The following is a 26318-nucleotide window of genomic DNA, read 5'->3' as shown; positions in this document are numbered from 1 at the left end:
GAGGCTGACCCTTTCCAGGGGTTTTGACTCTTTTGGGGAAATTATCTCCTAAGAGAATGAATATTTGGTTTTGAAAGACTGATGTTGGAGGCTAACCCTTTCCAGGGGTTTTGATATTTCAAACAGATTTTTATTAATTGACTTTGGAGGCTAACCCTTTCCAGGGGTTTTTGACTGAAATGATAGATTGATTTTAATTGACTTTGGAGGCTAACCCTTTCCAGGGGTTTTTGACTGAAATGATAGATTGATTTTAATTGACTTTGGAGGCTAACCCTTTCCAGGGGTTTTTGTTAAAATGATGGCAGAAAGATTATCTAGTGGAGACTTCTTGTTTAAAGCCCAAGATGAAGGCTGACACATGCTGAGGATGATCAAACATGGATCCTAGACTCTGCTAAGGAAAATTGATGAAGATAAGGGTGACAGAGACTGTCCATGTCTCTCATTCCAAAAGGTGTACTCAATATGAAATTGAGACAAACTTAGCTTGTTTAAAGTCTGGTTTAAATTGGAAGAAACTCACCAGGGTAGGCTAAAAGGTGACTAAAGACCTGTTCCTATGTTTATAAGAAACCTGATGGGTCCTTGTATACAAGCTCAAGAGGAAGCTGGAAATGCTTTTAAGAAGCCTGTGGGTCCTTGTACAAAGCCCAAGAGGAGGCTATCGAGGGTCCTTGTTATAGCACAAGAGAAAGCTATGTAGTTTTGAACTTATTTTGGCTCTAAGCAAATGGGTAAGAGGTTTCACCGGGAATAATTCCTCTTTGGGTGGATGTGTCCTATTTTTTTTTATTCTAAGGTTTTTGCCAAGATGTTTCACCGGGAATAATTCCTCTTTGGGTGGATGTGTCCTATTTTTTTTTATTCTAAGGTTTTTGCCAAGATGTTTCACCGGGAATAATTCATCTTGGGGGTTTGAACTACAGATCTCTAATTAGGAAAGAGCCTTCACCGGGAAGACATTCTCAATCCTAGGCCATATTCCTATAATATATATATATATATATAGTTTAACTGTCCTAGGGTTTACACTCAAACGTAGTTCTAAACTAATATATATGCACAGTTTATATTTGACAGTAATTTAAATAAAGACTGTAAATTGAAAGCTTGTAAAGCCTAACCTGGATGGAGTGGAGGCCTTTGAAGAAGTATGTACAGAGCCTCAACAATATTTTTGTTGTTTTGTTGATAACAATTGAATATTTATTATAAACAGTTAAGGGTTTTTGAAAACAGAAGAAGTGAAGATGGACAAAGGTCACATAGGTATCTGAAGAGTTTCACCGGGAATAATGCCCTTCAAATACCAGAAGAATGTTTTGAAAACAGAAAGAAGATTTTGAAAATACAGTTTTGAAAACAAGCTAAGAAGAGAAGGTGTTTGGGACTTACACTCTATTAGAGGCCCAGTACTTTACAGTACTGGTTACAAAAGCAGTTTTGAAAATGATTTGAAATGATATAAGGTTTTGTTGTTTGAAAACCTTAATCATTTGATTTAAACGGAGATTGAAAAACAGTTTTGAAAATTGACAAAAAGTCAATTTAATTAAGGTAAAGAATAAAGATCTATGCCTAATTAAGACCTAAACAATTAGGGTTTTATCATAAACTTATTTTCAAAATAATTAGGTTAAAACAAAATGAATATATATATATTTAAAGTTTTTAAGAAAACACTTTAAAACATACTATGTTAAACCTAATTAAAACACATGAAATAAATAATATTTTTTATGATTTTTTTGGTTATTCACAAAATAGGTATATTAAATAAAAAGTGTGTGAAAAATGAAGTAAAAATGATTTAATTTGATAGGTTAAATAATCATGTGAAGTTGTGAAGAGAATAGGTGTGAAAAGTGATAAAAAAAATTTAGAAATGTCTCCACCAAGGCTTGAACTCACGCCCTTTAGGTCACACACCCAAAACAACACCACTGAGCCAACGTGCGCATGGTGATAGCAACTCTCACTCATTTGGTTATGATTCAAAACAAGTGATAAATCATTGAAAAATAAAAGAATCAAAAAGTCTGGGGCGAGGGGGATTCGAACCCCAGACTTGAGGCATGAGGAGACTAAGGGCGTATGGGAGGCCACTAGGGCAAACGATGAATTTGTTTGTAAAACGCATACCATTCAAAATAAAATAAACTTTGTTCAGAGATTTAAAAAATGGCGCCACCCTCCATCTTCGTCTTCAACCTCAAGCTCCAACATTTTTGAAATTCTGATTCTCTCAAATCTCAACCAATGGCCCAGGTGTAAACATGAAACTTGTTCTAAATTCACTCACGATTCTAAATATGTAACTAATATATATTTATATTAACTACATCTAACTAATTTACCAGAAATCATGAAGAACCCTAAAATTTAAAAATCAAATTAAATGACTATACTGAAAGATAAATGAGTGATGATAGAGGGTTTTCAATCCTCTGATGATGCTGAACAAGATAGAATCGAGCTATTTCTTAAAGAATGCTTAAATTAAAGAGGTGGAGTTCAGAAACTTACCTCTGAAAATGGAGGTCGTGAGGATGATAGAGAGCAACTGGGCTTGTATGAATGATCCCAAAAGCTTCCTTGTGACTCAGTGATGCTAACTGAATGCTTGTTGTAACCTCAATCCTCCTGAATTGTTCTATGGACCTCCCTCGATTTGAGCTTCAAGTGAACATGGAGAGTGATGATTCTTGAGTTACAGATGAGCTGCAGCCATCTGAACAGCTTCACTACCTCCTATGGAACGTGCCTGGATGCTTGGCTTGATTGGAAACCTTCTGAATTGCACTATGGACCTCCAACTGCAACTGCTCCAAAGTGAGAGCAACAATGGTGTTCCTCCACCTACAGAAGTGATCCAGGTGCTTGGATCACCTCAAATGACCTCCCTTGAGATGTTAGAATGCTTACTTTCCAAAGATAAGCTCTGGTTTGAAGAAAACGATTCTTCTTGCCAAAGAACTTTGAAAAATAATAAGCATGAGAAGAGAAAGAGAAAGCAAGGAATATGGTTGCTTTGGTGTGTTTTTCTACTGAAGTATGCCCTCCTATTTATAGGCAAATGAATGCAGATCAATTGGCTATGGTGAGTTTGCTTAATGAAAGAAATTTGGTTTCTTAAGCATGAAGGAAGTTTGCAAATATCTCTTATGCAATGATGAGAATTTTGATTCCATTTGATCAATCCCCTAGCCCTCGATTTTGCTTGATCTTAGGGGACAATTCTGAGACAAAAATGAGCTCTAATTGGTTGGTGAGAAGATTCCTTGGGTGATTCATCAATTTGCCATAAATTCCTAAATGTAATCATTACATAATCACATGTTCTTGTTTTTAGAATCTTCTTCAATTATCATGGCATGGTGAAAATGAATGCATGGAATGTTTTCAGATGTGTTATGGGTCGTGTAGCATCCATATTTGAGGTCATGTGCACAAAATTTCAAAGTTCCAAAATGATGCATGACCTATAATTTCACTTCATGAGGCCAACTTTGAACAAGCATAACTCTTAGCTCAAAATGAATTTGGAGAAGGTTGAACATAATTTGGAAATCCCTAAACATCTACTTCAAATCATTAGTTTGGAGTTTCTTCAAAATCCTTTGGCAAATTTGTGAAAAATGAGGCCAAAGTTGGAAGAAAACTAGGTTAAAACACTTAGAAAAATTTCTAAGTGTTTATGACCTAAAACTCCAAAATTTCCAAAACTCTTAAATGATTGATCTTTTGAAAAAAGTTCCTTTGTAATATGTTGTTTTATTTTGCAAGATCTACAACTTTCATGTTGGAAGTTTTTTGAGTTGTGTAGGTGAAATTTTGAGTTCTCACCATGCCTCAAAAAACCCTAATTCCCGACTTTTCGCTCCTTGATGAATTTCTTTGAATTTCTTTGGTCAAATGACTTTAATATCCATATATTGATGATATTGATCCTTGAAAGCCATGGTTTGACCAAAAATCTCAAAAGTCAATGGTGATCCCATACAGTTGACTTTTTCCAGATATGGTGAGATTTTGGACTTTTGTGTAGAATCAAGATCTTTTCCTCAGATGAATGATGTAAATGGATTATATTGAGGTAGTAGAGACTCTTGAATCATGTCTTGAGTTTTGGATCCATGCCCTGATTAAAAAGTCAACTATCTTGGGGAATTAGGTCAAAAACCCTAATTGTCGACCAGAGGACAATGATGACTGTAGACTTTGAATTGAGGTGTAATGTCCAGTGGATCTTGTCATATGAGTTATTTGAAGATGATTGATGTCTTTGAATGGTCCCCTAGGGCTTTTTAGGGTTTCCCAAAGGTGATCCCTGAGTTTAGTCCTTGATAGGCTCAAAAAAAATCCTAGTCTGGTGACCTGAGTAACTCTGTACTTAGATGACTGAGTGTCTAATCAATCATAGGTGAAATAATGAAGCTCTTGAGTCTTAGAGACTAATCCTTCTATTGATTGATCCTTTGCCTGAGCTTTCTGGTTTTTGAACACCCTTGATTGAATGTCAGACTGCTCTGGGTACTTACTTTGACTTGAAAATCCTGAAGATATGTCATCTTAGGGGGGTCAAAACTTAGGGTATGACAGGATCTTTTCCCATAGAGTCATCCATACTCAGTTTATTTAAGAGTCCGCCACAACCTTGGGCTTCATACAAGGCAGAAAATAATATTTCCCCTAGTTAGAGTCAGCCTCAATTCCGGGCTTTGTACAGAACACCAAATAAAACCCATCAAAATAGATTTTCCCTAAGTAGAGTCAGCCTCAATTCTGGGCTTTGTACAGAACATAAAAATCGCTTGTAAATTAATCCCCAGTGGAGTTTTCTCCCAGAGTCATAATAATAATCAATAAATCAAAAAGCCTCAAGCTTGGGCCTCATACAAGCCAGCTAAAAAATCAAATCTTTCAAACAGTAGATAGACATAGCTTATCTCTATAAAGAGATCTTTCCTCTATCTCACCACATTCAAACAAACATTTCAATTTCAATTTCAATTTCAAACATTCTCCCATTTAGGACTCTGAAAGGCATGCTCTGAGGCAAACAAACCCAGACTTGTACACTTTCCCTAATTTGGATGAGAATCTTTCTTTCATTTAAGAGAACGCGACTGGCATACTTGCAAACATACAAGTAAGGTCCCTATCTTAATGAAATGAATTCAGTTATTTTGTCACTCTTTTAATGTTTGTGGTGGAATAGTAGAAATACCTCTCTGTAAAGATAAATTCATGTCTCTTTATCGTAAACAGAGATTTAATTCAAGCTTCAACCTTGAGCTTCAAGCAAGGCACCCAAAAATAATTAATAATTAATTAGTTCCCCGAACTACACTAAGCTCTGACTTCCATTAGGGATATGTAGGCATGAGGTTCACAAGGAATCTCAGCGAGCTAATAAAATACCAAAAATAGTCAGTCTGTCTGTCTGTCTTTTTTTTATTCAGTTCAATTCCTTCTCCTAATACAAAGGAGAAACTTTCCAAATAATCATTAGCAGCACAAACACATTTAGACACAGAGAAGGTTCATGTAGAGTACTACAGATATGTAGGGTGTTTAAACACTTCCCTATGTATAACCGACCTCCCGGACTCCAGAATTTCTAGTCTAGGTGAATCCCCACACTTAGCAAACTCCTAGGGTTTAGTTGAGATCTTTTTTTCCCTTTCCTACTCGTAGGACAATAAGAAAGTTCGTGTGATATCGTAGGAAGAACTGAAATAAAATTCCTCCCACCACGGGCGCATTCTCCTTCCAAATTTCGCGTGAAGGGTCTAGCGTGCCGTCCTCCCAAGTGAAACGGGGAGGTAAACAAAACGACAACCACAGAAAAATGGCGACTCTGCTGGGGAACATAAGTGTTAAAAACCTTGGTTTTTCATCCAAACCAATGGTTGACCTGTTGCTGGTCCAGCCCCAATGAGGAATTAGGGATGCCAAATTCCCCCTCAAACAAGAGAGGTCCTGCCTAACCTCTGTGTCATATCATGTGTTTGTTGCATTTATATTTGTTTATTTTGTTTATTCTGTATCGGGAAAGGGCTTGATTCCCCCTTGTGGTGAGAAATCCTATACCCGGATTTGAGTGCAACATAAGATAGGATGGAGGATGTCTTCCCGGTGAAGACCCTCTAATCTTGGTTTCCAAGTCTACTCTTGGGATTTGCCTGGCTGGTTGTGATTAACTGCGCCACTGCATTCCGAGACTGATTTGTACCAGGAGGACCTAGAAACCCATTAACCCCACTTAAAGCCTTTTTTAGGACGTAGAGCGGTGATTACGAAAGTAATTGTCACGCAGATACTACACTCAGAAAAAACTCTCTTATAGATACCAATCAACGTATCTTTAAGGTTGAGCAAAAACTCTAAGACCCCTAGAACCCGTTCTACAGGTACAAAAATCCTTATCCTTAGTTTACCATTGGGGCGAGGTTTGCGTTTTGACTTCATGACCACTATACCCTTCAACGCCATGTTTGTTTAAAACTCTTGTGTGTGCATTCATGCATTCATGCATCATTCATTAATAACAACTAAAAACAAAAGAGTCTTTTTCGAGTCGTTTTTCAAGGAAACTAAATAACGAACGTTTTAAACTTCATAGAAAGAGAGAAACGGAGAAAGGACTTAAGGATCTATACCATGGATTACGGAAGAAAGAGAGCTAGGAAATACACCTTCAAGATTCCCCAGGTCGAGGAACTGGGAAAGCTCGGAAAACTGGTGGTCAACCCCCAGGCTTTCAAGGAGAAGTATGGAAAACTTCTGCCTTTGCTCAATACCAACATTGTGGATGGGATCCTTCCCACCTTGGTACAATTTTACGATCCAACGTATCACTACTTCACCTTTCCAGATTATCAGCTCATGCCTACGTTGGAGGAGTACTCTCGTCTGATTGGGATACCCGTGTACGCGCAAGATCCGTACTCCGGTTTGGAAAAGAATCCTGACGACATTATCATTGCTGCAACTACTCCTTTGAACGTAGTCGACATCAGAACTCATATGGTGAGTAGAGGAGGAATTCAAGGATTGCCTTCCAAATTCCTGTTTGATCAAGCTCGGTACTTCGTCAGCATCCAAGATATGAGCGCTTTTGAGGAAATCTTGGCTTTGCTTATCTACGGATTGTTTTTGTTCCCTAACATTAACGATTTCGTCGACATCAACGCAATTAAGATCTTCTTAATTGGAAATCCAGTTCCAACCTTGCTTGCGGATGCTTATCACTCTGTGCATTCAAGAAACCTGCAGCGAGGAGGATTAATCACATGCTGCGTACCGTTGTTATACGGATGGTTCGTTTCGCACCTGCCAAAGTCTAGCACTTTCTGGAATATGAGGGATGGCCTTTACTGGTCACAAAAAATCATGTCCCTCACTCATACGGACATTGAGTGGTGTAGTCCTGACAACGACGAAACCAAGATCATCTTCAGTTGCGGAAGTTTTCCCAACATACCCCTTATTGGAACTAAGGGAGGAATCAGTTACAATCCAGCTTTAGCCCGTCGTCAATACGGCTATCCCATGAAAAATATACCAAGTAACATCCAATTGGAGGGTCTGTTCTTCAAGAACATCGACGATCATGGCAATATGCTGAAGAAGGAAATTGTCCAAGCCTGGCGTCTTGTTCACAGCAAAGGGAGAAGATTGTTAGGAAAACATCTTTGCATCTCCCAGGATCCTTACCTTCAATGGGTACGCGTCAGGGCATTCAAGCTCAGGATGCCATATCAGCATCAAGAACTTATTCCCCTAAGGGAACCAATATACCTTTTCTCCACTGATGTTGAAAAACTGCAAGAGGCATTAAACAAGGTATGCCAAGAAAGGAATGCTTGGAGGAACAAGTATCGAATCGTCAACACGGAAAATGTTGAGATTCATAACATCCTAAGAAGGAAGGATGAGTTACTTGAAGTGCTCGATCGACAAGTGACACAATCATCACTTTCTCATCATATCCCTCCTGCTTCCTAGATCATCGATCAGCTCACGTCAGAGAACGCTCAGCTCAAGAAACAGAAGAAAATGTTAGAACGTGAAGTCGGCTCTTCGTCAAAGTTTTAGAGTCCTTTCTCTCAGTTTCTCTGTATTTCTTTTTCAAAGTGTGTAAAAAGCGGCGTTTTCGCTTAATTAATAAATGTTTGATGTTTCATAACGTAATTATGGTGTTTCCTTGAAAAATATTAACTTAGTTGCATATCATACATCGTTTTAGTCGTACGCACTGACACGAGAATTGTCGCGGATCTAATAGTCACTTTCCTTTCTCCAGAAAGAGAGAAGGAGAAGGAGGTAAACCAAGACTTTCAAGCTGTCTCATCCATACAACACTCGTTCAAGTCGCAAGAAAAGAATGGAAGACTTTGAGCAAGAGAATGGAGAACTCAGAGAAGAGGTTAATACTCTCAAAGATGCTATTGAAAGGCTCAATAGCATGGTAGAAGCCCTGGTAGTTGCACAAAATCGACCATCGCCAGAAGAACCGCAAAGGACTGTGGTTTCCGAGATTGTTTCTACTCCTATTCCTCAGTATACCATGCCACCCAGCCGACCTTGGGGCATGCCGTATAACTTTACTCCAGAAGGGTACATACCCCCAGTTTCTGAAGTTCCAAGAGCTACAATGGAGATGCAACTACCGGAGGGTTACAAACCTCTGGAAATTGAAGTTCCAAGAGCAACGGCAATGGGTTTCACACAACAGAATGCTGAGATTCCAAAATCTGCTGTCATGGCTTCTCCACAGCCGATTATGCATACTTTTCCTCCACAGGGCGGACAAGTATATCATCACGCTCCCAGTGAGGATGCTGGCGTGTATGAAAGATTGGACGAGTTCCAGGAACAGTTTCTGCAAATGCAGAAGGAACTCAAGACTCTTCAAGGACAAGATCTATTTAGAAAGAATGCTGCAGACCTCTGTCTGGTTCCAAATGTTAAGATTCCTCACAAATTCAAAGTACCAGATTTCGAGAAGTACAAAGGGAATTCATGCCCACAAAGTCACCTCGTAATGTACGCTCGAAGAATGTCAACTCAGACTGATAATCAACAATTACTCATTCATTATTTTCAAGACAGTCTGACAGGTGCTGCACTCAAATGGTACATGAACTTGGACAGTTCAGAGATTCGTACTTTTCGAGACCTCGGAGAGGCCTTCGTCAAACAGTATAAGTACAATCTGGATATGGCTCCCGACATAGATCAACTCCGGGCCATGACTCAAAAGGATAGAGAAAGCTTCAAGGAATACGCTCAAATATGGCGTGAAGTTGCTGCTCAAATTTGTCCACCACTTGAAGAGAAAGAAATGACAAAAATCTATCTCAAGACTTTGAGTCCATTTTACTACGGACGAATGGTTGCAAGTGCACCAAATGACTTTACCGAGATGGTAAACATGGGTGTACGTTTAGAAGAAGCAGTTCGAGAAGGACACTTGAACAAAGAACCAAAATCTTCTATTGGTCCAAGGAAGTATGGAAGTTCTTTCCAGAAGAAAAAGGATCAAGATGTCAGCAATGTCTTGCACAAAATCAAGAAGAAATTTCAACCTCAAGTTGCAGCAATAACTCCGGTTGTTAACTCAGCGCCAGCTTATCAACTTCAGGTCTCGCAACAACAAATTCAACAAAGGTCGCAGCAACCTCAGCAGCAGGCTCGACCTCCAAATTTCAACAACAATCGGGCTCCAAGGTATCCTGCCTTTGACCCCGTACCAATGTCGTATACGAAATTGTTTCCAACATTACTGGAAAAAGGACTCATTCAGACAAGGAGTCCTCCAAATCCTACAAACAGTTCCTCACCATGGTATAAGGCTGACCAATCTTGTCCCTATCATCAGGGGGCACGAGGTCACAATATTGAGAACTGTTTCTCTTTCAAGATTGACGTCCAACGATTAGTGAAGAGCGGAATGCTATCCTTCAAAGATACTAGTCCAAGCGTCCAAGCAAATCCTTTGCCGCAGCATAAAAAAGCTTCAGTGAATTGGATAGATCAACACCCTAACGTCATTCAAATCTACGACATTCGTCAGACAGGGGAAAATCTTGTCAAGATGCACGCTAAACAAGCTGGGTACGGCCATGTACCACCTCACAACTACTTCACATGCGATATTTGTCCAAAGAATAATCAAGGATGTGCCGTAGTTCAAGCTGCATTACAAGAACAAATGGACTTAGGATGGATTCAACATATCCGAGTCAGGACTGAACATGACATCAACATGGTTCAAGGATGTCCAGGAGAATACAAAATCTACAAAGTTGAAGATCTTGAAGGATCGGTAGTCAGGTTCCATAAGACTTTAAATGGACTTGCCTACTTTGGAACAGATTTCCACGCTTACAGTAGATGCAGAATTTGTCGAAGAAATTCACAAGGATGTTTGCGTGTTCGCAACGACATTCAAAAATTGATGGATGATAATACCATTACAGTTCTTGCCAACAGGGAAGATGACGAAGTCTTTACCATATCTCCTCAAATTAATCAAGTTGAACCAATGCAAGTTAAGTATGATAGCAGGAAGACAGCAGTTGCTCCGCTAGTTATCTACTTACCAGGTCCTATACCGTATGAGTCTGACAAGGCTATACCATATAAGTACAATGCTACATTCATTGAAAATGGTAAGGAGATACCATTACCGTCTGTTGTCAACATTGCTGATGTTAGTCGAGTCACCAGAAGTGGACGAGTCTTCAACAGAACAACAGAAAATGTGGAGAAACCTTCGGAGGAAATACCACATAGGCAAGACAATCATCCGACCAATGCTGTTCAAGCGAAAGAAAATGATGAGATCTTGAAGTTAATCCAGAGGAGTGAATACAACATTGTAGATCAATTACTACATACTCCATCTAGGATTTCTGTTCTTTCCCTGCTATTGAGTTCTGAAGCTCATAGGGAAGCTCTACAGAAAGTTTTGGAACAAGCTTTCGTAGAACCAAGTGTTACTGTGGGACAATTCAACAGTATCGTTGCCAACATTTCCGCCGGAACGAACCTTAGTTTCTGTGATGAAGATCTTCCTGAAGAAGGAGTAGACCACAATCTTCCACTTCACATCTCAGTTGGCTGCATGGGTGATGTACTCACAGGAGTCCTAATAGACAATGGATCCTCTCTCAACGTCATGCCGAAATCAACATTGTCAAGATTATCTTTCGAAGATTACCCTCTAAGAAAAAGTCATGTCATCGTCAAAGCATTTGATGGATCAAGAAAGTCAGTTTTTGGAGAGGTAGATCTTCCCATAACTATTGGACCTCAGACGTTCAAAATCACTTTCCAAGTTATGGACATTCCAGCACAATACAGTTGTTTGCTAGGTCGCCCATGGATTCATGAGGCTGGGGCAATTACTTCAACACTTCATCAGAAACTAAAGTTCATAAGAAATGACAAATTGGTAACCGTATGTGGAGAACGAGCTCTGATCGTCAGCAACCTGTCGTCATTCTCCGACATAGAACCAAAAGAAGTTGTTGGAACTAAATTACAAGCACTTTCCTTGGATAAGGAAAAAGGAAAGGAGAAAGCAGCGTCTATTTCTTCCTACAGAGATGCAATCCAAGTTGTAAAGAATGGCACTACCACTGGTTGGGGGCACATTAATATTCCTACCAACAACAAGAACAGAACAGGAGTTGGATTCTTTCCAACATCATCAAAGACTATTCTAGGAATTGAGGTAGTTCTTCCAATTCAAGAAACTTTCCGCAGCGGAGGTTTTCTTCAACCTGTTCAACAAACAGTCAATACCATCGGTACGGAAAACACCGATGAAGAGGAATGGCTATCATATCTTAACAAAGCAGGATACATATCCCTATCAGAGTCTGAATCACCTTGCTGTTATCCGACTAAGGGATCTGAAAATAAGACTCGACCAAGCAGCGATGAAGTTACTAACAGCTTCACCACCAGAAGTCATGGTTCATCAGAAGAAGTTCCTCCTATCCCCGAAGAGACTTGGGATACATTAGGAGAACCAAGCGGAAAATTCGACTACATGGTGAAATACTCCGCTCCTGAAAGCTCAAAAACCTCTTTGGAAGATATTGTTCCAACTGGATGGAACAGTGATTTCGAGTACCTTACTCAGCCAAAAGAGATATATAACCCTTGCTATTCATCATCAGCATCTGGTGAAGTCATCATTGAGGATTATATCCCCAAATCACCTTCCGAGGCTACGGATCTAGAGTTCACATATCTAGTCAATGCCATCTTGGGAGAAGAGCAAGACCAAAATACAGAAGAGGATGATCTCGAAAGTGTCTCTGACAACGAGTCTCTCCATTTAGAAGATTGGAAGTTTCCTCAAAAGAAAAATCGACATACTCCACTTGGAAATGGGTATGCTCACACCGCTCAGTCTGCTGAAGTAGAAGAAGATCGTCTGAGTGTTGCAAAAACAGTGGTTGGTAAATTAAGACCTACCACAGGCCAGCTTAAGCCTAAGGTTCCAGATTACTTAGTGCACAATGGGGTTCGCCACTATTGGACAGCTGTTGAAGTTACAACTGTTCTTCGCACTCCTAATTAGGAACTTTCACCTTTATTTTGTCCTCTCACCATAGCCCAGGGTGAAGAGATGTTTCATAGGACTTTGCATTTTACTATTTCTTAGGAAAATGTTCCTCTTTGCTTCGCCCAAAGCAATAGAGTTTTGTTTTATAGGATCTTTGTTTCAAGAAATGACTGTCGATAAATAAAAATGTCATTTTGTTCCGTCATTAGTTTTTCCTTTTCTTTTTTTCGGAAATTGGTTATCCTAAAAAACACCCTTAAAAAACATCAAAAATTCCATTAACTGCATACACCGAGTCTTCCCTCGTTGTCTAAATAAAATCATCACACATATGCAGATTAATCATAAAATACCCCGTTGAAACGAACGACCGTATGACTTCTCCAAGCTTTGGGTTTCCTGTATTCGAGGCAGAGGAAGAAGAAGACGAAGAAATATCAAAGGAAATTTCACGATTACTTCAACAAAAGGAAGAGGCCATTCAGCCATACAATGAGCCTCTAGAGATCATTAACCTTGGGTCCGATGGAAACAGAAAAGAGGTTAAGATTGGAGCCTCGCTCAGTTCAGAAATCAGAAAGAGTTTGATACAACTGCTCAAAGAATTCTCAGATGTCTTCGCTTGGTCTTATCAAGATATGCCAGGGTTGGATACTAGTATAGTGGAGCATCACTTGCCATTAAAAGCAGAATGCCCTCCGGTCAAGCAAAAATTAAGAAGAACTCATCCGGAGATGGCCATGAAAATCAAAGAGGAAGTTTAAAAGCAAATCAACGCTGGTTTCCTCGTCACTTCAGAATACCCTCAGTGGTTAGCTGACATTGTTCCCGTTCCTAAGAAAGACAGAAAAGTCCGCATGTGCGTCGACTACAGAGATTTGAACAAAGCTAGCCCTAAGGATGATTTTCCTTTACCACATATTGATATGTTGGTAGACAGTACAGCAAAATCCAAAGTTTTCTCATTCATGGACGGATTTTCAGGATACAACCAAATCAAAATGGCACCTGAAGACATGGAGAAAACAGCTTTCATCACCCCCTGGGGCACGTTCTGCTACCGTGTTATGCCTTTTGGACTAAAGAACGCAGGGGCAACTTATCAAAGAGCCATGACTACGCTTTTCCACGACATGATGCATAAAGAAGTGGAAGTCTATGTGGACGACATGATTGCCAAATCAGAAAATGAAGAAGATCATATACAGGATCTGACAAAAGTTATTTCAACGCTTACGGAAGTTTCAGCTTCGCCTGAACCCCAACAAGTGTACCTTTGGTGTCTACTCAGGAAAACTCCTTGGTTTCATCGTCAGCAAACGAGGAATTGAAGTAGATCCAGACAAAGTCAAGGCAATTCAAGAAATGCCTTCACCCAGAACCGAGAAACAAGTTAGAGTATTTCTTGGACGTCTGAATTACATCTCGAGATTCATATATCTCATGACTGCAACTTGTGCTCCTATTTTCAAACTTCTACGGAAAAATCAAAGTTGCGTCTGGACAGACGATTGTCAGAAAGCGTTCGACAGCATTAAAGAATATCTGCTCGAACCACCCATTTTGTCTCCTCCAGTGGAAGGAAGACCTTTGATAATGTACTTAACCGTCTTAGAAGATTCCATGGGTTGTGTCCTTGGACAGCAAGACGAGACGAGAAGAAAAGAGCATGCCATTTACTACCTAAGCAAGAAATTCACTGACTGTGAATCCCGCTACTCCATGCTCGAGAAGACGTGTTGTGCTTTGGCCTGGGCTGCCAAGTGTCTCCGCCAGTACATGATTCGACATACTACTTGTTTGATCTCTCATATGGATCCAATCAAGTACATCTTTGAGAAGCCTGCCTAAACTGGGAGAATTGCCCGTTGGCAGATGTTGTTATCAGAATATGACATTGAGTTTCACGCTCAGAAAGCCGTGAAAGGAAGAATTCTAGCTGAGCACCTGGCTCACCACCTACTCAATGGTCATGAATCAACCAGTTTCGACTTTCCGGACGAGGACGTCATGTACCTCAAGATGAAAGATTACGACGAGCCACTACCAGACGAAGGACCTGAGATAGGATCCCAGTGGGGCTTAATCTTTGACGGAGCTGTCAATGCTTATGGACGAGGAATTGGGGCAATCATTGTTACACCTCAGGGTACCCATATTCCATTTATTGCCAGACTAACTTTCAAGTGCACAAACAATGAGGCCGAATATGAAGCTTGCATCATGGGTCTCGAAGAAGCCGTGGATCTAAGAATCAAACACTTGGATGTATACGGGGATTCTGCTTTGGTCATCAATCAAATCAAAGGAGAATGGGAAACACGCCAACCAGGGCTAATTCCTTACAAAGACTACGCAAGGAGATTGTTACCATTCTTCGACAGGGTAGATTTTCATCACATTCCTCGTGAAGAAAATAACTTGGCTGATGCATTAGCCACACTCTCTTCCATGATTAAGATAAATCATTGGAATGACATTCCTCAGATCGATGTTATGCGCCTGGATAGGCCCGCTCATGTTTTCACAGTAGAAGCAATCATCGACGACAAACCGTGGTATCACGACATCAAGAACTTTCTTCAAAAGCAAGAGTACCCTCTTAGGGCGTCAAAGAAAGATAGAAAGACTTTGAGAAGGTTAGCTTGTAGATTCTTCCTGAATGAAGATGTTCTGTACAAGAGAAATTTCGACATGGTTCTGCTCAGATGCGTTGACAAGAAAGAAGCAGAAGTACTCATGAGAGAAATACATGAAGGTTCCTTTGGTACTCACACCAATGGACATACCATGACAAGGAAAATACTGAGAGCAGGATATTATTGGCTGACAATGGAGTCAGATTGCTACCAGTACGCAAAGAGGTGTCACAAATGTCAGATCTACGCCGATAGAATTCATGTGCCACCATCTCTTCTCAACATACTCTCTTCCCCTTGGCCTTTCTCCATGTGGGGAATCGACATGATTGGAATGATCGAGCCGAAAGCGTCCAACGGACATCGCTTCATCTTGGTAGCCATAGATTATTTCACCAAATGGGTCGAAGCAGCTTCATATGCAAACGTTACAAGACAAGTTGTCGTCAAGTTTATCAAGAATCACAGCATCTGTCGCTACGGCATTCCTAGCAAGATAATCACTGACAATGGGTCAAATTTGAATAACGAAATGATGAAGGAGCTTTGTGAAGAATTCAAGATTGAGCATCACAACTCATCTCCTTACAGACCAAAGATGAATGGAGCTGTAGAAGCAGCTAACAAAAACATCAAGAAAATCGTTCAGAAGATGTTCATCACTTACAAAGATTGGCATGAAATGCTCCCATATGCTCTTCATGGTTACCGTACATCAGTACGTACTTCGAATGGAGCAACTCCTTTCTCCCTTGTATATGGCATGGAGGCAGTCCTACCTATAGAGGTTGAGATTCCATCAATGAGAGTCTTGATGGAGGCAAAATTAACAGAAGCCGAGTGGTGTCAAAGCAGATTCGATGAATTGAACTTGATCGAAGAAAAGCGCATGACGGCTTTATGCCACGGTCAGCTATATCAACAAAGAATGAAGAAAGCTTTCGACAAAAAGGTTCGACCTCGCACAATCAAAGAAGGCGACCTTGTACTCAAAAAGATTCAATCTTTTCTCACAGATTCGAGAGGGAAATGGACTCCCAATTATGACGGCCCCTACGTGGTCAAGAGAGCTTTCTCAGGAGGAGCCTTAATACTCACGACTATGGATGGAGAAGAATTCACCCGTCCTGTGAACGTCGACGTAGTCAAGAAATACTTCGCCTAAATAATTAAAAGAACAGCTCGCTAAGTTGAAAACTCGCAAAGAGCGACTTAGGCAAAAAAGAGCGTCTCGGTGAATCGAAAACCCGAGAGGGCGATTCAGGCAAAAGTTAGAGACATAAAAATAAATAATCAATCCCGGTAGACTTAAAACCCGAGAGGGGTAGTTTACGCAAAAGTTAGGGATATATGGCAAGTAACTGTGTTCAGGACAAACTTGATCATTCAAAAATCCATAGCGGAGTATTCATCAGCAGTAGGTCATCTTCTACGAAGCACGAATACAGCGCAACCCGGAGTGGAAGGGAAAGATAACGGTCGTCACGTTTCATCGTAGCGCTTTTCCCAAAAAATTACCAATTTCCAACTTTGTAAATACTCCATGGAATCAAGCATTTGGCTGATTACCATTTCATAAATAATAATTTGAGCCTTGTGCCTTTCTTTGCAATCGAGTCTTTTTCAGTTTCTTGAAATGCGTTTTTTAATTTAAACAGTCATTTTTCTTGAAACAAATGTTTTCATAAAATAAAATGAATTTACTTGCAAAAATAAAGGTGAAATTTCTTTCTAAGGTTTACAAACAATAGGAAGAATGAAAACAGCTACTCCGAGAACGGTTGAGACTCCGGGAACCAAGATTTCCCCATGAGGTCGCTTTGCGAACATCTCCCGATGACGGATCTTCACTTCAATTCATATTACTCACTTCGGACAGCGGACAACTGATAACCAGGCATTCCCAACAGAGTTCGAACTACAAGAAGAGGACATCTTCTGATCAACAAGATTCAAGTCGTATCATAGGATTTTACATCCACGACAATTCTATTCACATTCACTTTGCATTTCATAAATCATCGTAATATTCATGCATTTTGTCTCACATCATATTTGCGTAATGAGCATAGTCTAGCCAGGTTTTGATCATGTTAATACCCAAATTACTTGGACATATACTCGAGATTCCCCTGCAAAGTTGCAAAAGGGTTTTCTTCTTCATAAAGAAGGTTCATACACCCAAATTCCCCAAGCAAGTCAACAAATGGTAGTCTCCCTCAAAGAGATAGTTTGTTCACTTTTGGAGTTTCCTCAGCCGAGATCCTCCCGCAGAGTGACACTCGACAGTCTTCTTCAGATGAGATAGTCTATTTCGCATTTTGGAATTCCCCATAGGGTCGATGAGCGGTTCTCTTCTCCAAGAAGTGTGGATTCCCCGACATAATTAACAAGTGGTAGTTTCTCCTCCTGGAAAACAGTTTGGTATTTCCCCAGCAGGGTCAAGAGATGCCACTTTTCGTCAAAGAAAATAATTTGGAATCTCCCCCAGCAGATCGACAAATGATCCCCAGCGGAGTCAGTGAATGGCAGTCTCTTTCGGCAAAAGACAGTTCACTCACTTTTTCGGACAAAAATAACGAATGGCAGCCTTCTTCATGAAGACAGTTCGTTTCGCTTAAAGATTCCTCAACAAAGTCAGCAAATGGCAGTCTCTTTCGACAGAAGACAGTTTGCTCACTTTCTTTCACGGCAGGGTCAACAAATGGCAGTCTCTCCCAGTACAAGACAGTTTGTTCCCGTAGCAATTGGCAAATGGCAGTCTTTCCCCAAGGAAAGACAGTTTGTCTGTTAAACATTCAAGAGATCGACAAATGGCAGTTTCTTTAAACAGTTTGTCTGTTTCTGGGATGTTTCATCCCCTTCAGAGTCGACAAATGGCGGTTCTCCTCTTAGGAAAACAGTTTGTTGGTTCCCTGGCACAAGTCGATGAATGTTGGTTTTCACCCAGAAAACAGTTCGTCTGCTTTCAAGCAAAGTCATTAGCCCCTCAAAAGATCATGAGGCCATATGACATTCTTTCAAGACATCAAGTCAAAAGGGAAGATGGTGAAGTTTCTTTATTACCATCAAATGGCGTCTCATCTCCAAGTGCTGATGAGAAGTTTGATGAGGAAACAAACCTTTGAAGTTTCTTTATTACCATCAAATGGCGTCTCATCTCCAAGTGCTGATGAGAAGTTTGATGAGGAAACAAACCTTTGAAGTTTCTTCATTACCATCAAATGGCGTCTCATCTCCAAGTGCTGATGAGAAGTTTGATGAGGAAACAAACCTTTGAAGTTTCTTTATTACCATCAAATGGCGTCTCATCTCCAAGTGCTGATGAGAATTTTGATGAGGAAACAAACCTTTGAAGTTTCTTTATTTACCATCAAATGGTATCTCATCTCCAAGTGCTGATGAGAAGTTTGATGAGGAAACAAATCTTTGGAGAATTTCTCTTTATCTGAGATATTGTCCAAAATCACAACTTAGACCAGTTTCGAGATGCAGACATCCGAAACAAGGGGAGGTTGCTTGCCTTTTTCTAAGTGTCAACACTTAGTTAAAGAAGATGGATTGTGCATCCTACATTGCCATCCATTCACCAGAATCCACATGACGTATTCCTACAGGAGTTTGTCTCCTCATTCCCCGCTAAGTACGATAACGGGATCAGTTCATGTAAAGATTTTATCAATTACAACATCTCAGGAGCGCCCAAAATTCGGGCATTCTTTGATATTTAAGTCTCTTTCACGCAGGAGAGATCGAGATATCAATCTCTCTCCCTCCGGATAAAAGAAACTTAAATAGGGGCATCTGTCATACCCTAATTTTTGACCCCCCTAAGATGACATATCTTCAGGATTTTCATCAGGTCAAAGCAAGTACCCAGAGCAGTCACTTCTTCATCTGGCATTTGATCAGGGATGTTCAAAGACAAGAAAACTCAGGCAAAGGATCAATCAATAGAAGGATTGGTCTCTAACACAATCATAGGACTAAAAAGCTTCACTTTTATATTCACCTATAATTGATTAGACACCCAGTCATCTGAGTACAGGTTTACTCAGGTCACCAGACTAGGGTTTTTGAGCCTATCAAGGACTGAAATCAGGGACCACCTTTGGGAAACCCTAAAAAGCTCCAAGACATCTATTAAAGACTTCAATCATCTTAAAGTGATCCATACAATAAGATCCACTGGACATCACACCTCAATTCAAGATCCACAGTCACCAATTTCATCTGGTCGACAATTAGGGTTTTTAACCTAATTCACCTAGATAGTTGACTTTTAATCAGGGCATGGATCCAAAACTCAAGAAATGATTCAAGAACCTCTACTACCTCAATATAACCCATTTACATCACTCATTTGAGGAGAAGATCTTAATTCCATACAAAAGTCCAAAATCTCACTTTATCTGGAAAAAGTCAACTGTATGGGATCACCTTTGACTTTTAAGATTTTTGGTCAAACCATGACTTTCAAAGATCAATATCATCAATATATGGATATTAAAGTCATTTGACCAAAGAAATTCAAGAAGAATCATCAAGGAGCAAAAAGTCGGGAATTAGGGTTTTTGAGGGCATTGTGGGAACTCAAAATTTCACCTACACAACTCAAAAAACTTCCAACATGAAAGTTGTAGATCTTGAAAAATAAAACAACATCTTACATAGGAACTTTTTTCAAAAGATCAACCATTTAAGAGATTTGGAATTTTGAAGCTTTAGGTTATAAAAACTTAGAAATTTTTCTAAGTGTTTTAACCTAGTTTTCATCCAACTTTGAGCTCATTTTTCACAATTTTCCCAAATGATTCTGAAGAAACCCCAAACTAATGATTTGAAGTAGATGTTTAGGGTATTCCAAATTATGCTCAACCTTCTCCAAATTCATTTTGAGCTAGGAGTTATGCTTGTTCAAAGTTGGCCTCATGAAGTGAAATTATAGGTCATGCCTCATTTTTGAACTTTGAAATTTTGTGCACATGACCTCACTTATGGATGCTACACGACCCATAACACATCTGAAAACATGCCATGCATTCATTTTCACCATAGCATAAGAATTGAGGAAGATTCCCAAAACAAGAACATGTGATTATGTAATGATTACATTTGGGAATTTATGGCAAATTGATGAATCACCCAAGGAATCTTCTCACCAACCAATTAGAGCTCATTTCTGTCTCAGAATTGTCCCCTGAGATCAAGCAAAATCGAGGGCTAGGGGATTGATCAAATGGAATCAAAATTCTCATCATTGCATTTTGGATATTTTTTGAATTCCTTCATAGCCAAGAAACCAAATCAACCTCACTAAGCAAGCTCACTCTCTCAATCAGTACTGAACCATTTGCCTATAAATAGTGAGCTCTTTCTCATTCAGAAACACACCAAAGCAACCATATTCCTTGCTTTCTCTTTCTCTCCTCTTGCTTATTGGTTTTTCAAAGTTCTTTGGCAAGAAGAATCGTTTTCTTCAAACCAGAGCTTATCTTTGGAAAGTAAGCATTCTAACATCTCAAAGGGGTTCATTTGAGGTGATCCAAGCACCTGGATCACTTCTGTAAGTGGAGGAACACCATTGTTGCTTTCACTTTAGAGCACTTGCAGTTGGAGGACCACAGAGCAATTCAGGAGGTTCCAAGCAAGGTCAAGCATCCAGGCACATTCCTTAGGGTGTAGTGAAGCTATTCAGATGGTCGCAGCTCATCTGTAACTGCAGATTCATCATCTTCCATGTTCACTTGAAGCTCAAATCGAGGGAGTCGAGTAGAGCAATTCAGAAGGTTTGAGGCCACAACAAGCATCCAGTTAGCATCACTGGGTCCCAAGGAAGCTTTTAGGATCATTCATACAAACCCAGGTGCTCTCTAACATCCTCACGATCTTCATTTTCAGAGGTAAGTTTCTCAACTCCACCTCTTTAATTCATGTACCTTTTTGGTTAAAACTCAATACCATTTCATTCAGCATCATCAGAGGATTAAAAACCCTCTATCATCAGTCATTTATACTTCAGTATAGCAATTTAATTTGAATTTCAAAATTTAGGGTTCTTCACGTATTTTAGATAATTCAGTAGATATAGTTAACATAAATTCATATTAGTTACATATCTGGAATCGTGAGTGAATTTAGAGCAAGTTTGGTCTTTACATCTTTGCAAATGGTTGAGAGTTGAGAGAGTTCAGAATTTCAAAAATCTGAAAGCTTGAGGTTGAAGATGACAATGGTGGTGGCGCGCAAAATTCAAATTCAAGGCTAAAGTTTATTTTATATTGAATGGTAGTTGTTTCATAAACGACTAAAACGTGATAGCCCAGTGGTAAAGAGTGTTTGTGTGTTGCGCGTGCCCAAGGTCTGGGGTTCGAATCCCCCTCGCCCCAGACCTTTTGATTTTATTTTCTTTTTTTTGCTTCTATATACTTGAATAACATATGTATTGCAACGAAACCATTACATTGTCACCAAGCGCGCGTTGGCTCAGTGGTGTTGTTTTGGGACTGGTAACATAAAGGGCGTGGGTTCAAACCATGGTGAGACCAAAACATTATTTTTACCACTAATTTCCTTCATTTTTCTCACAACTTCACACAATTAATTCACCTATCAAATTAAATCATTTTCACTTCATTTTTCACACACTTGTTATCTAATATACCTATTTCATGAATAATCAAAAAAATCATAAAAATATTATTTATTTCATATATTTTAATTAGGTTTAAAATAGTATGTTTTAAGTGTTTTCTTAAATACTTTAAATATATATTTTCATTTTTCTTTTAACCTAATTATCTTGTAAATAATTTTATGATAAAACCCTAATCATTTAGGTCTTAATTAGGTATAGATTTTATCTTTACCTTGATTAAGTTGACTTTTGTCAATTTGCAAAACTGTTTTCAATCTCCGATTAAACAGACGACTAAGGTTTCCAAACGACAAAACCTTATATCATTTCAATCTTTTCTTTCCAACTGTTTTTTATAACAGTAAATCATTTTCAAATGGGCCTCTAATAGAGTTTAAGTCCCAACACCTTCTTCTCTTCTTAGCTTGTTTTCAAAACTGTATTTTCAAAATCTTCTTCCTGTTTTTTTCAAAAACATTCTTCTGGTATTTGAAGGGCATTATTCCCGGTGAAACTCTTCAGATACCTATGTGACCTATGTCCATCTTCACTTCTTCTGTTTTCAAAAAACCATTAACTGTTTATCCTATATATTCAACTGTTATCCATCAATTACTGGTAAGGCTTTGTACATACTTCTTCAAAGGCCTCCACTCCATCCAGGTTAGGCTTTACAAGCTTTCAATTTACAGTCTTTATTTAAATTATTGTCAAATATAGAACTGTTTATATATATATTAGAACTACGTTTGAGTGTAAACCCTAGGACAGTTAAACTATATATATATATATATATATATTATAGGAATATGACCTAGGATTGAGAATGTCTTCCCGGTGAAGGCCCTTTCCTAATTAGAGATCTGTAGTTCAAACCCCCAAGATGAATTATTCCCGGTGAAACAACATCTTGGCAAAAACCTTAGAATCCAAAAATAGGACACATCCACCCAAAGAGGAATTATTCGCGGTGAAACCTCTTACCCATTTGCTTAGAGCCAAAATAAGATCAAAACTACATAGCTTTCTCTTGTGCTATAACAAGGACCCTCGATTAGCCTCCTCTTGGGCTTTGTACAAGGACCCACATGCTTCTTAGAAGCATTTCCAGCTTCCTCTTGAGCTTGTATACAAGGACCCATCAGGTTTCTTATAAACATAGGAACAGGTCTTTAGTCACCTTTTAACATACCCTGGTGAGTTTCTTCCAATTTAGACCAGACTTTAAACAAGCTAAGTTTGTCTCAATTTTACATTGAGTACACCTTTTGGAATGAGAGACATGGACAGTCTCTGTCACCCTTATCTTCATCAATTTCCTTAGCAGAGTCTAGGATCCATGTTTGCTTATCCTCAGCAAGAGTCAGACTTCATCTTGGGCTTTAAACAAGAAGTCTCACTAGATAATCTTTCTGCCAATCATTTTAACGAAAAACCCCTGGAAAGGGTTAGCCTCCAAAATCACTTCTTCAAAAACCAAAGATTCATTTCCCTTAGGAGATAATTTCCCCAAAAGAGTCAAAACCCCTAGAAAGGGTCAGCCTCCAAAAACATGACAAAAATCAGTCTTTTAACAGACAATTTCTCCAGCTGAGTCAAAATCCCTGGAAAGGGTTAGCTTCCAAAAAATCAGTCTTTTAATAAATAAATTTTTCAATAGAGTCAAAACCCAACAAAAACAGTTAGCCTCAACCTTGGGCTTCATACAAGGCACCAAAACAATAAAACTCCCCTGTTAATAGTCAGCCTCAACCTTGGGCATTGTGCAAGGCAGATAATAGAGTCTCCCCAGTGAGTCCTTCATTGTTCAGTAGCCACAACCTTGGGCTTTGTACAAGGCAGATAAACCATATGTCGTGTGTGTCAAAGATTCCTAACATCTAGGATCTTTTCCCATAGAGTCATCCATACTCAGTTTATTTAAGAGTCCGCCACAACCTTGGGCTTCATACAAGGCAGAAAATAATATTTCCCCTAGTTAGAGTCGGCCTCAATTCTGGGCTTTGTACAGAACACCAAATAAAACCCATCAAAATAGATTTTCCCTAAGTAGAGTCAGCCTTAATTCTGGGCTTTGTACAGAACATAAAAATCCCTTGTAAATTAATCCCCAGTGGAGTTTTCTCCCAGAGTCATAATAATAATCAATAAATCAAAAAGCCTCAAGCTTGGGCCTCATACAAGCCAGCTAAAAAATCAAATCTTTCAAACAGTAGATAGACATAGCTTATCTCTATAAAGAGATCTTTCCTCTATCTCACCACATTCAAACAAACATTTCAATTTCAATTTCAATTTCAAACATTCTCCCATTTAGGACTCTGAAAGGCATGCTCTGAGGCAAACAAACCCAGACTTGTACACTTTCCCTAATTTGGATGAGAATCTTTCTTTCATTTAAGAGAACGCGACTGGCATACTTGCAAACATACAAGTAAGGTCCCTATCTTAATGAAATGAATTCAGTTATTCTATCACTCTTTTAATGTTTGTGGTGGAATAGTAGAAATACCTCTCTGTAAAGATAAATTCATGTCTCTTTATCGTAAACAGAGATTTAATTCAAGCTTCAACCTTGAGCTTCAAGCAAGGCACCCAAAAATAATTAATAATTAATTAGTTCCCCGAACTACATTAAGCTCTGACTTCCATTTGGGATATGTAGGCATGAGGTTCACAAGGAATCTCAGCGAGCTAATAAAATACCAAAAATAGTCAGTCTGTCTGTCTGTCTTTTTTTTATTCAGTTCAATTCCTTCTCCTAATACAAAGGAGAAACTTTCCAAATAATCATTAGCAGCACAAACACATTTAGACACAGAGAAGGTTCCTGTAGAGTACTACAGATATGTAGGGTGTTTAAACACTTCCCTATGTATAACCGACCTCCCGGACTCCAGAATTTCTAGTCTAGGTGAATCCCCACACTTAGCAAACTCCTAGGGTTTAGTTGAGATCTTTTTTTCCCTTTCCTACTCGTAGGACAATAAGAAAGTTCGTGTGATATCGTAGGAAGAACTGAAATAAAATTCCTCCCACCACGGGCGCATTCTCCTTCCAAATTTCGCGTGAAGGGTCTAGCGTGCCGTCCTCCCAAGTGAAACGGGAAGGTAAACAAAACGACAACCACAGCAGCCAATAAAGAAGGTATATCACCCTTAGCAAAATGTACCACAGCAATGCGAATGTTAGCATATGGTGTGGCAGCAGATGCGGTCGATGAGTACATCAAAATAGGAGGTACTACAGCATTGGAGTGCTTACGTAGATTCTGTAAAGGAATCATACGCTTGTACGAGCAAGTGTATCTGAGAGCACCAACCCAAGATGACCTGCAAAGAATACTGCATGTTAGTGAAATGCGGGGGTTCCTAGGGATGATTGAGAGTATTGACTGCATGCACTGGGAGTGGAAAAATTGTCCTAAAGCATGGGAAGGACAATTTACTAGAGGGGATAAGGGAACCACCACAGTTATTCTTGAAGCAGTTGCATCTCATGACCTATGGATATGGCATGCCTTTTTTGGATGTCCGGGAACGTTGAACGATATAAACGTTCTAGACCGGTCACTAGTGTTTGATGACGTGGAACAGGGAAAGGCTCCAAGTGTGAATTTCTTTGTGAATCAACGTCCATATAATATGGCATACTATCTAGCTGATGGTATCTACCCTTCTTATCCAACTTTCTTCAAATCGATTAGACTTCCTCAAAGTGAACCCGATAAATTATTTGCAAAATTTCAGGAGGGATGTCGGAAGGACATCGAACGTGCATTTGGAGTGCTCCAAGCTCGATTTAAAATCATCTGTGAACCAGCTCGCTTGTGGGACATAGCTGATTTGGGTATCATCATGAGGTCATGCATCATATTACATAATATGATTGTTGAGGATGAACGAGATTCATATTCTCAACGTTGGACCGATTTTGAGCAATCTGGGGAAAGTGGATCTAGTGCACCACAACCATACTCGACCGAGGTGTTACCCGCTTTTGCAAATCATGTGCGTGCTAGATCAGAGTTCCGTGATCCAAATGTTCATCAAGAATTGCAAGCCGATCTAGTGAAGCACATATGGACAAAGTTTGGAATGTTCCGTGATTGAATTATTTGTGTGTTGTATTGCATTTTAAATTATTTGTATCGTACTAATTACGTTACTTGTGTGTTGTATTGCATTTTAAATTATTTGTAACGTACTAATTACGTTAATTGTGTGTTGTATTTTAAATTAATTTAAGATGATTTGTATCGTATCCAATTATTTAAATAAATTTTGTTTTTATTACAAAAAATTAAAAAATAAATTATTAAGTATTTATTATTTTAATTTAATTTTAATCGATAATTGTAATTTTATGTAATCATAAAAATAAAAATAAAATTTAAATAAGAATATGAAAATAAAAAGTGGTGGGGTAGGGTGTTGAGTGAAAAACC

The 26318-nt window shown here is 39.1% G+C and overlaps 1 protein-coding gene across 1 annotated transcript in view; it reads left to right on the top strand.

Annotated features, from left to right (window-relative positions):
- Positions 1-26091, top strand: part of LOC131633225 (uncharacterized) — a 34556-nt gene extending 8465 nt beyond the window's left edge. Inside the window, exons 4-6 of the mRNA XM_058903934.1 lie at positions 24982-25129; positions 25175-25362; positions 25468-26091. Coding sequence (XP_058759917.1) covers positions 24982-25129; positions 25175-25362; positions 25468-25983 — 852 coding nt within the window. The 3' untranslated portion in view covers positions 25984-26091. The remainder of the gene's footprint in view (positions 1-24981; positions 25130-25174; positions 25363-25467) is intronic.
- Positions 26092-26318: the final 227 nt, after the last annotated feature.

This window comes from Vicia villosa, unplaced genomic scaffold (genome assembly GCF_029867415.1).
Source record: "Vicia villosa cultivar HV-30 ecotype Madison, WI unplaced genomic scaffold, Vvil1.0 ctg.001098F_1_1, whole genome shotgun sequence".
Taxonomy (NCBI): Eukaryota; Viridiplantae; Streptophyta; class Magnoliopsida; order Fabales; family Fabaceae; genus Vicia; species Vicia villosa.
This window is presented reverse-complemented; position numbering and strand designations above follow the sequence as displayed.